The 13,262-nt window shown below is 39.1% G+C and overlaps 2 protein-coding genes across 4 annotated transcripts in view; both read right to left on the reverse strand.

Annotated features, from left to right (window-relative positions):
• LOC112156801 (Indian hedgehog signaling molecule) overlaps positions 1–3,385 on the reverse strand; it is a 16,871-nt gene extending 13,486 nt beyond the window's left edge. The window contains exon 1 of the mRNA XM_024289171.2: positions 2,575–3,385. Within this exon, the coding sequence (XP_024144939.1) occupies positions 2,575–2,874 (300 nt within the window). The 5' untranslated portion in view covers positions 2,875–3,385. The remainder of the gene's footprint in view (positions 1–2,574) is intronic.
• A 2,135-nt stretch (positions 3,386–5,520) lies between these two features.
• Positions 5,521–13,262, reverse strand: part of nhej1 (nonhomologous end-joining factor 1) — a 31,442-nt gene continuing 23,700 nt past the window's right edge. For all 3 annotated transcript variants that reach the window (XM_024289201.2, XM_024289200.2, XM_024289203.2), the window contains exons 6-8: positions 7,552–7,717; positions 7,350–7,447; positions 5,521–6,110 (exon numbers count right to left, since the gene is read on the reverse strand). In XM_024289201.2, coding sequence (XP_024144969.1) covers positions 6,045–6,110; positions 7,350–7,447; positions 7,552–7,717 — 330 coding nt within the window. In that variant the 3' untranslated portion in view covers positions 5,521–6,044. The remainder of the gene's footprint in view (positions 6,111–7,349; positions 7,448–7,551; positions 7,718–13,262) is intronic.

Genomic DNA, 13,262 nt, shown 5'->3' on the forward strand with positions numbered 1-13,262 from the left:
CATGCAAGTTTTGGTTTCCACTTATGAGTAACATTGAGGAAAACATTAGTATGATGAAAAATAATCATACTAAGGCATTAATATTAATGAATTAATTATTAATAATAATAACAAGAAAAGGTTTTTATCAAACATATTTTTTTAATTTGAGTAAAACATCAACTAAAAAATTTGTATTTGATTAAAATAAATCATTTTAAATTAAACAAATGGCCGAATTTTTGTTAATTGATCCAATGTTTCACTTTTTATAGCGTATCAAATCAATGTAAAAGTTTCCCATAAACTACTTCAAAACTAAAAGTAGAATTAACACAGTTCAGCCAAAGGAGGTGCTCTTTTACACACTGTAAAAAGTAAAATATTGAATTAATTTTAAAAAAGTTCTGTAATTTGATACATTTACATTTTGAGTTGATGTTTGCTCAAATTGAATTTTTAATTTGATTTAAAACTAACATTTTTCAAAAGTAACAATTTACAGAGCTTTTGTAAATTGATTCAATGTTTCACTTTTTACAGTGTAGTTCCGAAAACTATGTTTCAGCTATCAACTTCAGCGTTTTCAGCTGTCAGCTTCAGCGGTTTCAGTTATCCACTTCAGCGTTTTTAGCTATCAGCTTCAACGTTTTCAGATATCAGCTTCAGCGTTTTCAGCTATCAGCTTCAACGTTTTCAGCTATCAGCTTTAGCAGTTTCAGCTATCAGCTTCAGCGTTTTCAGCTATCGGCTTCAGCGTTTTCAGCTGTCGGCTTCAGCGTTTTCAGCTGTCGGCTTCAGCGTTTTCAGCTATCAGCTTCAGCGTTTTCCGCTATCAGCTTCAGCGTTTTCAGCTATCGGCTTCAACGTTTTCAGCTGTAGGCTTCAGCGTTTTCAGCTATCAGTATCAGCGGTATGTATCTATAGTTCATAATTACATTAAACGTTATGGTTTTAAAGTTTTAAAAATGTAGTTTTAGAGTGTTCAATAAATGTTTATCCTGTTCGCCCCGCGACCTAAGGTGTGTTTTGGATTTTGGCCCCTTGTGCGATTGAGTCTAACATCTCAGATCTATGCATTACTTGAATGACATGTTGCTTTTAACACTGTAAAAATTGAAACATTGGATCGATTAACAAAAAACTCTGTAATTAGTTGCATTTAAAAATATTTGTTTTTATCAAAAAACATTTTGAGTTGAACAAATCATTAACTCAAAATCCAAATTCGAAGAAAACAAATAATTTTAATTATAACAAATTACACAATTTTTTTTAATAGATCTAATGTTTTACAGTGTAAATGACAAAATAAAACAAACAAAAAAAACCTTAAATCTGACAGGTTTCTGCAGTGCTGTTTAGAGGCGCCTGAAAGCGCCTCTCACTGATGCAGCCTTTCATGAATCTCGGCCCATTAAGGCTCCAGACTGGGATTAAACCCTATAAATGTCTTTTTTCCATGCCGGCTGCGATAAGAATAGTAGCGCACGGGTCTGCGCGGCGCGGCGCGGGGCCACAGATGCCTTTTCACGGCGTTCAGAGCGGATTTTTAGCTTCCTCTGTTTTCTCTCTGCGGTCACAGCAACGAGCCGGACTCCATAAATCAGACGATCGAATTTGTTGGTTTTGCTTTCAAGGTATAACACGCGCGCGCGCGCACCAAACCGCTGGCTGCGTAAACATTGGACAACGCGCGCCTGTGCGCACCTTTGCGCCCGCCTCTGAACGGCTCGTTAAACCACAATTTCTGCACACAAGTATAAATAAATAAATTGGACAAAAGCGTGTTGCTTTTAATTAAATTAAAGTTGCGCTCTTTCAGCTGTTTACGCAACTTTGACAAGTGTTTTAACCCCCTCCTCCACGATGGAGACCGGCGCGTCCGTGTAATTAAAGTTGCGACACGAGCGTTATTTTTGCACTGCGGAAACAAACATAAAAGTGAGCAGTAAAGGACAAACATTGGATTTTGAAGCTCATAAATTTAGTATAAACACGTTTTTGATCCAAACTATCCATTTTTGTCTCCGACGCACAGATTTGTTTGCGTTAATTTTCATTTTTTTGTGTGTGTGTTTGTGCTCCGCGAGGTGACAGCTCCAGGCGCGCGCGCTGCTGCTTTCATTTCATTCCATTTCACGTCCATTCCCCCCACGTGGGTCTGTGGACACAAACGCAGCCGCGCCGCGCTCGGGGGAGGAGGAAGCTGCGGTCACCGGAGCCAGATATAAATACTTTTATTCCTGGGGAAATTGGGAGTCAAATAAATTCCGCGCGCTCGCCACATCAATGACGACGTCGTAAAGATGTTTGACAGTCCAGCAGGCGGCTGTTAACTAAAAACGGTCCAGTTTTTTTGACAGAAAAACACCAAACAGAAGGAATAGTGTTTTTAATTAAGAAAGAACGCTCTCTGTCTGTGCGCACTTTTTTTAAAACGAGGGTTGCGGTTTTTACGCACAAAAAGTTGCAAAATTTGAGAATTTCAGGCTTTAGAATGTAAGAATAAAACAAAATCTATGACATTCCACTTAATAAAATCACTTTAAGGGGATTAAACGGTTCGGAACGGCCGTGCGTAAAGAGGGTTACCTGCGTCATGAGGCGGTCTGCACCTGTGTTCTCCTCATCCTTGAAGATGATGTCGGGGTTGTAGTTGGGGGTGAGCTCCTTGAAGCGCTCGGAGTTGCGCGTGATCTTGCCCTCGTACCTCCCGCTGGCTCCCAGCGTCTTCTCCGCCACGTTGGGGCTGAACTGCTTGTAGGAGAGCGGCACCAGCTTGCGCTGCGCGCGCCTCTTGCCGTGGCCCCTGCCCGGTCCGCAGCCCAGGCTGGCCGGCGGCAGGAGCACGGCGCACCCGGCGAGGCACGTCACCAGCGTGGAGAGCAGCATTCCGGCCCCCCTCCCTCCTTACGGGAGGCCGAAAAGTCTGGTGAAGTCCCCCCCTCCCCCGCCCCGACTCACTTTGTGAAGTTAGGATGGAGGAGGAAACGGGCAGAGTCCCCACGAGTCGCCATTTGGGGAAAAAAACCTGCGCGCTCCTGTCCGGAGTGGACGCGGAGGCAGGGGCATTTATAGGCGAGCTGGAGTTTATCTTGGCATGCAGGTTCAATGCGTCGAACCTGTGAGAAAAACGACGCAAGAGAGGGAGGAGAGGGGGACGCGCGCGCTGCGTGGGCCGACCGCCGCGCACGGCGGTCAAAACGATGTCCCCGCAGCGGTTTGGTCGCTTCTCGGTGCGTCGCAGCGCAGTTGGCACGACTGAGGATGAAGGAGATCCTCTCGGCACAGATGAGGTGCCGCAAAGGCAGACCGCGCCCTTGCTGGACCTGCCCTCCGCCCCGTCCTGCCCTCCCATCCCATCAGGGTGGCACGCGGACCGGCAGCCGCAACATCTGCTTATTGTCAGCCAGAGGAGGAGCTGCGCTCTGTGCGGAGGCGCAGGTGGATGCGCGCCGTGCAACTCTGCGGCAATGTTTCAGGAGTCAGATCTTCAAAGGAGAAGTTGAGAATCTCCTGTGGAATCACAATTATCATAGGGTCCTATTAGGCACGTTAACGTTGGGAGTGGGGTCATCTGGACCCCAAAAGATAGCACAAGGGTGAAGATCCACTCCAAAGAAAACAGTGTTTTTAGATGTTCTTGCAATATTTTTTTTGATGATGGATGGACATATGTTGAGAAATTTAAGCTCAAAGTTGAGTATCACTGAATCCTGATCCATTCTGATACATCCGTTTGCAGACAAATAGATCCATGTAATCTGAGCTGGAATCTGGCTCCAAACTGTTCATCTGGATGGTTCCAAAATTGCTCGCCATTTTTGTTGTACAGCTAATGTTAACGTGGAGGTGTGAGGGGCTAGTACAGATGGATGATGGGAGGTGAGAGCAGGCTTGGAGTGAACCTTATTTTTTTTAAACAGCACATTTATTCATACACTGTAAAAAGTGAAATATTGGATCACTTAACAAAAGTTCTGTAACTTGTTACATTTATAAAATAATTTCTTTTTAACAAATTAAAATTTGGAGTTGATGGTTTACTCAACTTATAAATCTAATATTTCTAAATGTAACAAGTTACAGAAGTTTTATCCTTAATTGGTCCAATGTTTCACTTTTTACAGTGTATTCAGACTCTGTCCACTCAAAATATCCTGTTTAAGCACTAGAACAATCCAACCGTCCTTATTTGAAAATGATTCCTTTAACAATAAATATTAAGAATAAGAATCATTTCTAGACCAACAAAATTTAGATTATAATTGCATTTTTTTTAAAAGATTAAGTTGTCAAAATGATTTGATTATGAGTAAAAATTAGCTTCATTAAAGAAATTATTGAAAATAAGATGTTTTCAAGATCTAATGAGTCAAGATATTCGAGATTTATCGTCTTAAAAAACTCATTACATCTGACTGAAAAGTTACCAGTAAGTTCTGGGTGACACTGTCCAGATAAATAGAGAAAATTGTGCCAGGAAGGGCATCGGACATGACATTTTTGCAAAAACAAATATGCAAATCAGACTTATTATTAACACTTTTATTGTGTTGAGGTCAAAACTGACCCATTTTCAAATGTGAAAATTGGGTCAAATTATGACCCAAACACAATTTTTGTACTTGAATTGATCAATTTGTGTGTTTTATTCTGGGTGGGTGTGGTGTTTAGTTGTTCATTGTGTGTTTGTGTTAAAAAAAACAGTTTTGTTTAAAAACCGTGCATTGTGACTGATTGTGATATATAAAAGTTGTTAAAAAAAACATATTTAAACTAGAAACAAATCAAAAATACTTGAAGTTTTGTGTTTTTACAGTGCAGTTCCACAATTAGGACAGATTTTCCCGCAAAAACTCAGTTTTAATCCTTTAAAACTCACAATTTCAAAAAAAATGACTTTTTTAAGATTTTTTAAACCCTTTGATGAAATCCACAAACAAAATTTTGCGATTGATTTTTTTGTGAGATATAAATAGCATCAATTATGACCTAAATAAAAAAATCACCTTATTTACCTACTGTATCAAATTTGATCCACACATTTTTAAGTTAAATTTTAAGATTAATTATTTTAAAAAATATTGAAATAATTAATTAACTCAGTCAAAAATGTAAAATTAATTTCTAAAGCTTCTAGAAATATAGCTAAAACTTTGTCTTTTTGTTATTTCCACACACGTTTTAACTTCTCCTAATAGTTAACCAGTAGTTACACAGTTAACCGGTCTGACAATCTTCAGACAACGTGAAAGTCTAATTTCAGAGACATTCAGGAACACTTCAAAGACTTGGGAGCCGGTTGTGTAAACAAGAAAAAAAAGCTTCAGACGGATTCTCGATGCGCTGAAACACCTTGAGTCAACATCTCACGCTGCTATGAAAGGAGGAAAGAAGCTCATTGTGCTGCATCCATGCTCATCCCGAAAGCATCTCGCTGACCGGGAGAAGCTGGAGGTGTCAGAGGGAAGAGACAACATGGCTGGATACCATTAAACTCACAATTTGATCAGAAAAAAATAACTTCAAAGGAAATAAAATGACAGAATCCTTTAATTTAAACACGTTTCAGTTTAAAAAGACACAAAGGTTTAATTGGATAAGGCATTAAAAGCTTATATATCAATTTATTATTATATATCCGTAAAGTGGTTTGTGACGGAAAGGTGGGAATAAACCTGAAGTTATGTTATTAAAAACAGTAAAACGGCTCGATTAGAAGTCGCTCTAAAATAAGAAAAAACAAACATATCCACACACATGCACAAGTTCTATGAATTACCGCAACTTCTTAGCTTTATCCATAATTAACAAAATTCCTACAGATTCTGAACGTTGACAAAATCCTTCACTAATTTAAAGTGTTTGATATCTGCTTTTCCCAACTTTTAGCGTCCATTAGAATTACGATAATTGCAACAACAGTCGAAGAGTTTTAGTTACTCCAAGTACTTCAAAAAGATAAAAGTCTGGTTTTAAAGGACTAAAAAGTTCCTTCAGAATAAAAGTCAAAAGTAAAGGTGTTTTAAAAGCAACTTTCAGATGCTGTAAAATGAGGCTCATCTGAACAGTCCCACCTTCTTCTTCTTCGGTTTGGACGGCTGGCGGTCCGCTGTGTTGGACTCCTAAACACAAATAACACATTTTCTCTTTAATCATGTCTACCAAATTAGCTATTGTTCATCAAGATGTTGCTTCATTAGAGGAGACTGTTCTTAAAATCATCCTGCATTTTGTAGTACAAGCACCAAATTTGGCACAAATGTACCTTAGGATCCCTTCTTTCAAAAAAGCGAGAAAATCGTACATTTTTATATTTATATCATAGTATTTACTAGGTACCTCTCAAGTTCTAAGTCTACATTTTGTGCAAGAAGATCCCATATTGTTGAGACTGGGTCAGTAAGACTTTGGATTGTTTTGTAACAACTAGCAGCCATCTTCTGAAATGGCCAGAAACTTTACAAATGGCTGCCATCTTTACCAATGGCTGCTATCTTTACCAATGGTTGCCATCTTTACCAATGGCTGCCATCTTTACCAATGGCTGCCATCTTTACCACTGGTTGCCATCTTTGCCAATGGTTGCCATCTTTACCACTGGTTGCCATCTTTACCACTGGTTGCCATCTTTACCAATGGCTGCCATCTTTACCAATGGTTGCCATCTTTACAAATGGTTGCCATCTCTAGAAATCACTGCCATATTAACAAATGGTTGCCATCTTTAAAAATGGCTGCCATCTTTACCAATGGTTGTCATCTTTACAGATGGTTGACATCTTTACAAATGGTTGCCATCTTTAAAAATGGCTGCCATCTTTACAAATGGTTGCCATCTCTAGAAATCACTGCCATATTTGCAAATGGTCCCCATATTTACAAGTGGTTGCCATCTTTACCAGTGGTTGCCATCTTTACAGATGGTTGCCATTTTTACCAATGGGTACCTTATTTATAGATGGCCGCCATATTCATAGATGGCAGCACTCTTTACCAATGGTTGCCCTCCTTACAAATGGCTACCATATTTATAGATGGTGGCCATCTTTACAAATAGTCTCCATCTTTACAAATAGTCTCCATCTTTACAAATGGCCGGCATCATTATAAACTGCTGCCATCTTTACAAATGGTCTCCATCTTTACAAATAGCCTAGCGTGCTTTTCTGAATTAGGTTGTCCTAAGCTACATCAATGGCAAATTTGGCGCTTGTACCACAAAATGCAAAATTTGTCATAAATATCAATCTGGTGTCATCTCCACTACATGATAATTTCAGGATCTTTGTCATCAGATTATCAAAATAACCAGAATCTCGGTTAAAGTAGCAGCATTCCTCATCAGCTTGTTACTCATTTACCTGCTGTGTTGGAGGTCTGTCTGTTGTCTTCTCTTTTAAAATTTTCTCTTGGGTCTGAACTTCCTTCTTTGCAGGTTCAGTCTCTAAAGATTCAACGGCTGATGCATGTAGAAGATCAAGAAAAAAGAATGAAAAAAACATGCGAGAACAACAAAAAGGGCAACAACTATTACCCAAAACATTTATCAGAAAACCTCATTACCTGGCGGTGATGAGGTCAGGTCTGGTTCTTCAGCAGCAGAACAATCCTCCTCGGACAGTTTGCGTTTTTGTGTGTTACGGTGAGTGACGACTGTGGCGTAAAGCTGCTGCAGGTCGGCGTTGAAGCCCAGGTCATTTGAAGATTCCGACCAAAGCAGTGGAAGAGCCTGGAGATTAACGAGAGGAGGAAGAGATCATCCGATCACTCTTTCTTCTATTTTCAAAGTGTCACCAGTGGAATTTTAATCACGATTATGCTATTTTTAGCCTAAATAAAAAAAATGTTGTTTCTTTTGGAGACATAGTTTCTGCAGAGCGGCAAGAGTTAATTAGAAATTCCCCTCTGAGTTGTGGGCGGGATCGTTGGTGTGGAGTAAGCCTTCCCTAATTTCCCATCATCCGTCTGCTAAAACTTTCCCCCACTAGCTTACAGACCCTCACACTCCCAATCTAACATTACCGATGTAACAAAAAAGCCAACCAATACTAGAGCTATCCAAAAAGTAGAATTTTCGTGGTAAATTCTAACAACTTTAGCACACTTGGCTCTAAAATGCCTACAGACAGATTCACAACAACCTAGTTTTGTAAGGAGAGATGTGCCCTCCCAAAAAGTAGGGATGAAAACGATACGAGATACGTATCAAAACATTGAACGGGCAGTGGGAGTAACGGCAGTATCGGTTAGGGATGTAAAAAATAGACGCGTCGAAAATTGATCCAGCAATAGCAGCGTTGTTTGAAAATCACAGATATGAACGCGATATGTTGGTTAAATGATATGAAATCAATCATGAAGTAAATAATGGATTTCTGGAAATTGAACTTTCTCTGTGTTTTTTTCTACCATCTTTGTATTTTTATGTACATGTGATGCAAACAAAAAGACGTCCAATCATAAGCTTGCTTCTTCCAAGTCAATACCTGAATACATTTCTCTCTCAAATGCCATAAATTATTATTTATAGCTTTAAATGCCATAATTTAGCGTTTTTGGTTAAAGGAATTGGACTGTATCGTATTGTCAAAAAGTTAGTTCAATCCTTTATGCATCGATTCGTGGAAGTTGTATTGAGATGCGTATGGAATCGTGTGAGAGGGAAAGATACACACCCCTACTAAAAAGCTTACATTAGCCTTGCAAATACTTCACATTATGCAGGACAATGGTACATTCCATTTTTAACTATGTCTCTTGAGGTGGCCGATTGATGCTTAAGGGAACTGCTCCTTTCAAGATTGTGGGCGCTTCTTTCTATGACCTTTCACAGTGGCCGTGGTGCAGTGGTAGGACGGTCGACCTCTGATCGGAAGACTTAGATTTGATCCCCACATGTGTCAAATTGTCCTTGTGCAAGACACTGAACCTCAAATTGGCTCTATTGGTTGGCACCAGTACTTTGGGCCTTTGAGGAAGGTAGAAATAAACTATGCAAGTTTACGCCAGGACAACCCAAAAAGTTGCTGCATCCGACAGGTCAACCCCTATACGATTAAGGCTTTAGCAGAATGACCCCTATAATGCCTTATGTATAAAAATAGTCCAGTCATTCTCCATTCATTGATAATGAGCCTTATAATCCAGTGGTCTGAAAAATCTGGTACAAGTCTTCCATTTAATATGTTATCAATTTAACTTAACAGTACATAACTGAAGTCACATAAACATTAAGCAGCTTGTAGATGGTCATATAGTCTTAACCCTTAGCATGCGCTCACATTGGTTTATTTCTAATCTTCTGAGACAACTGCCTCCTTCACTTTCTGAGGTGCATGCCAAGTGTGGTACACCACATGCCACCAAACAGCACAGTGACTACTTTATAAAAGCAGAAAGACATATTACAAAGTTAAAGACATCTCTGATGGTAACTAGAGGACACACCTTGGATCACGGGTCAAAGTTAAGGCTCTGGGGCCGGATCTGGCCCTCTGGGTAATTAAAACCGACCCTTCAGATAATTTTATTTTATTATTAAAAATGGCCTGATGTTATCTTGAGCTCATTTCTAACTTGTACAATTTTGACAAAATATATTTTTATGGAGACTAAAATACTGAAAGTTATTTAAGGCTCAAGTTGATGTTTTCTGGAATAATAAACCTGCCTTTGCATTGCTTCTATGTTAAAAAGTTACAGCTTTTAAGCTTTAAAATGTGGCATTGTGCTAGCTTTTAGGACTATTTTGATATTTACTAAGATTTTTTAGGATGTTTTGGAGTTTATTACTAATTTTTAAGCTACATGGTAGCTGTTTTGGCTAATTTAGGATTTTCTTTTTAAAATTTTCAAGGTGTTTTGGATTTAGGCTAACATTTACATGCTAGCTGTTGTGGCTAATTTAAGCTTTTTACCGTTTTTCATGAAATTTTGAAGTTTAGCTATTTGTTTTCAGCAACATGCTATCTGTTTTGGCTAATTTAGGCTTCACTTGTTTAATTGTTTTTTTTTAAGAGTTAGGCTAATATTTTACATGCTAGCTATTTTAGCTAATTTAAGCTTTTTTCAGTTTTTTAGGATATTTTGAAGTTTAGCTATTTTTTTGCTACATGCTAGCTATTTTGGCTAAACAAAGTTTTTTTTAGGCTAATTTGGAATTTAGCTAATATTTTAGCTGGCTATTAGCTCAGTGAATTCAGCTATCAATTTAAATGTTTTTAGATGAACATGTCCTTATGGCATATCAGTAGTTTTGTCTTGGTCCGTCCACTTACAATGTTCCTTACCATTACCTACTATTTTTCGTCAACTTTTATCAGTTTCAAATTATGTCAATGACCAATGTGTGTTTTTTATATCTTTACAAAGGAGCAACAAAAAAGAAAAATCAGTATGCATCACCATTGACTGCTAAGCTGAAACTGGTAGAGAATCTGACATTTTATAGGCATTCTCCGTGAAAACCCCGGGCAGTAGTATATTTAGGTATGTTTGCTTTATGGCCGGGCTGAAGGAGTCACATGTCTGAGCTGTGATGCAGAGCTGCCATAAGCCTCCAATTAAAGCCGGATCACCGACACGGCTCACCTAAAGTGAGACTAAAAAGTAAGCTTGACTTGTGAGGCCAGCTTGAGGTTGACATCACATCAACCAATAAAAAAAGAGCAGGTCAATTCCTGCAATACAACGAACGCGTAAAGGGAGATATCCAGAAAAACACACTTTTTTTACTAGATTCCCACAATCCTCCTCCCTCCGATAGAGAGGACAAACTCCAAATTAGCTCCTCAAATATTGACTGGGAGAAATTGGTGGTCTGCTCCTTGCTGACAGAGTCGAGGGGCTCCTAAACACACTTTTGGTCAGGTTTCGCATTGATTTATTTTTGTTATTTATTTGTTTAAATATCGTAAAAATAAATGTATGCTGTGCTGAGGCTTGGTTCTGCTTTGGGCACAGAGACACCAATGTCCAGGCGGGACAGAAGGCAGCAGAAAGCTGACCTTATTCTCTCTTCGCATTCACCTTTTCCTTCCTCCTCCTGCTGCTGCCTGGCAGGAAACCAGTCCATTTAGACGGTGAGATTTGAAACGCCGACTTCAATTTGTTGGATCCGGCGGCCCCAAAGCGTTAAAATCAACTGTGCATTTGATCATTTGGATACTGGGTTCACAACCTTGTATGGAAGTCTGTTAATGCCTTGTAAAGAACTTGTTAATTATAGATTTCAAAGAGATTGATCTCACAGAGTCATGATTCAAAATAAGTTCAGTTAAAGAAGAAACAATAATCTGTTTTTGGTAAAAAATTGAAATAATTTCCACCTTAGGCAAAATCATGCAAACATGAGCAATTTTTACCATTTAACAGCTTTTAGACTTTCGCTTTATCATTTCAAAGTCCTATTTTATAAATTAGTGACTTTTGGTTTTTAGTGAAGCTTTTTAAAGTTGTTACTTAGCGGCGACAAGTAAAAATAAAATCGAAAATGTTTAAATATCGCGATATCAGAATGTGCAATATATTGTGTATCGCAAAAGATGTTGTAAACCGCTTTAAATGGTTACCTTAAATGTTTACACACATGCAAGGAGGAACTATTATGTTTCTTTTTAAGCAAGCCCAATCACACAGTCTACACTGTTCTCTGTTGTTTTCTGTATTACTTTTGCCCAGTATTACCAGAAAGATAGATAATTGTTCTTTGTGTTTCCCCAATACACAAGTTCTTAACTGTCTTCTATTGAGATAACTTACAGTACAATTTACGTTGACTTGCATGGAAATTATGTATTAGTTGTTTTTAGTTTTGTTATTTGTTCACGTATCAGAAGTCCTAGTGTCACTGCGACATTGATCACCAATACTATGTAGTCCTACTTCATGGTCACTTTTACTGACAAAAACACCTGAAAAAATGGTTTTGGGTCAACACATCTACTCTGCTACAACCAATAAAAGCAAACGTATATAATTCACCAAATACTATGAAGAAAATGACAGAAGGCAGAAGAAAACTAAGGTGATCTACTCAAGTCCCAATACATTTGCATATTCAAGTCACTACAGATTGAGGTGTTTAGCAAATTGCATTTTTCAGACATTTAAAATCCTTTAATTTTTGCAAAACCCTGGGACACCAGGGTTCACTTCCCAGGGTGTACTAGGCGCTTCAAGAAGTGTGGTTCCTTGAGGAAGACCCTTTAAGCTACTGCATAACTATGTAGCCAAACCTGGGTCCCCCTGTTGAGGTCCCCAGCCCAGATAAAACACAAGGTTGTGTTAGGAAGAGCATTAAACGTTAAAAAAAAGAACATTTCCAGGATGCTCAAACTTCCCTCTTCCTGGTCACTTCCTCCAGGTCCTCTGGGGGGACCCTGGGGCGTTCCCAGACCAGCAGAGAGATGTAGGCCCAATCCGAATTCTTCCTTTTTCCCTCACCCTCATCTCTTCCCCTCCATTTGTCCATTCAAACGGAGTTATGAAAAAATTGTGTCTCATATTTCAGACGTCACCAAAAATCCTGTCTAGCTTTAGCATGTAGCTTCCAGCGCTTGAATATACATAACAACAGCGGTTTTATAACTTTAAAAAGGTCATGCTACAGCAAAAAGTCATGACTTACATTTAAGTGTAAACGTGTGTGGTTCAGAGCGCACCCACGTGAAGAAAAGCGCTTCTCAGCGTAACGCGGTTTAGCCAGGGGGGACTTTATATCCCTCCGTTTGGAGGGTCGGATTTAAAAAATACATTTCCTGGACACAATTACACTTAAACTCCCCTTCAAATGGATTGGAAGGGAGAAAGGAAGAATTCGGATTTGGCCGTAGTCTCTCCAGTGAGTCCTTGGTCTTCTCTGGGGCCTCTGCCCAGTGGGTCATTCCCAGGACACATCCCCCACAGAGCCATCTGGACCAGGTGCCCAAGCCACCTCAACCAGGTCCTCTCAACCACTGTGGCGATCCCTGAAGGGATAAGCTAAAAGGTGGACAATAATTTTCACAAAAAATTGTCCTATAACCTGGGCCACATTCTCTATGAATTGTGTTTAGGGACCTGGAATCGATTTCTGAGGTATAAAGTGCTCAAAAATCTGTAAAAATGTTGACTTTGGTTAACTACGAGATGGATTGTTGGACATTATGGCTAAATGGAAGAGTGATACTTTACTTTAACATAATAATCTGAAAAAGTTTGCTGTTTTGTATTTTATCTCTTACAACAAAACAATGTTCGTTTACTGTGATTAAAGTTCAACTTGGACCCCTGCA

Source organism: Oryzias melastigma, linkage group LG2 (assembly GCF_002922805.2).
Source record: "Oryzias melastigma strain HK-1 linkage group LG2, ASM292280v2, whole genome shotgun sequence".
In the NCBI taxonomy this organism is placed as follows: domain Eukaryota; kingdom Metazoa; phylum Chordata; class Actinopteri; order Beloniformes; family Adrianichthyidae; genus Oryzias; species Oryzias melastigma.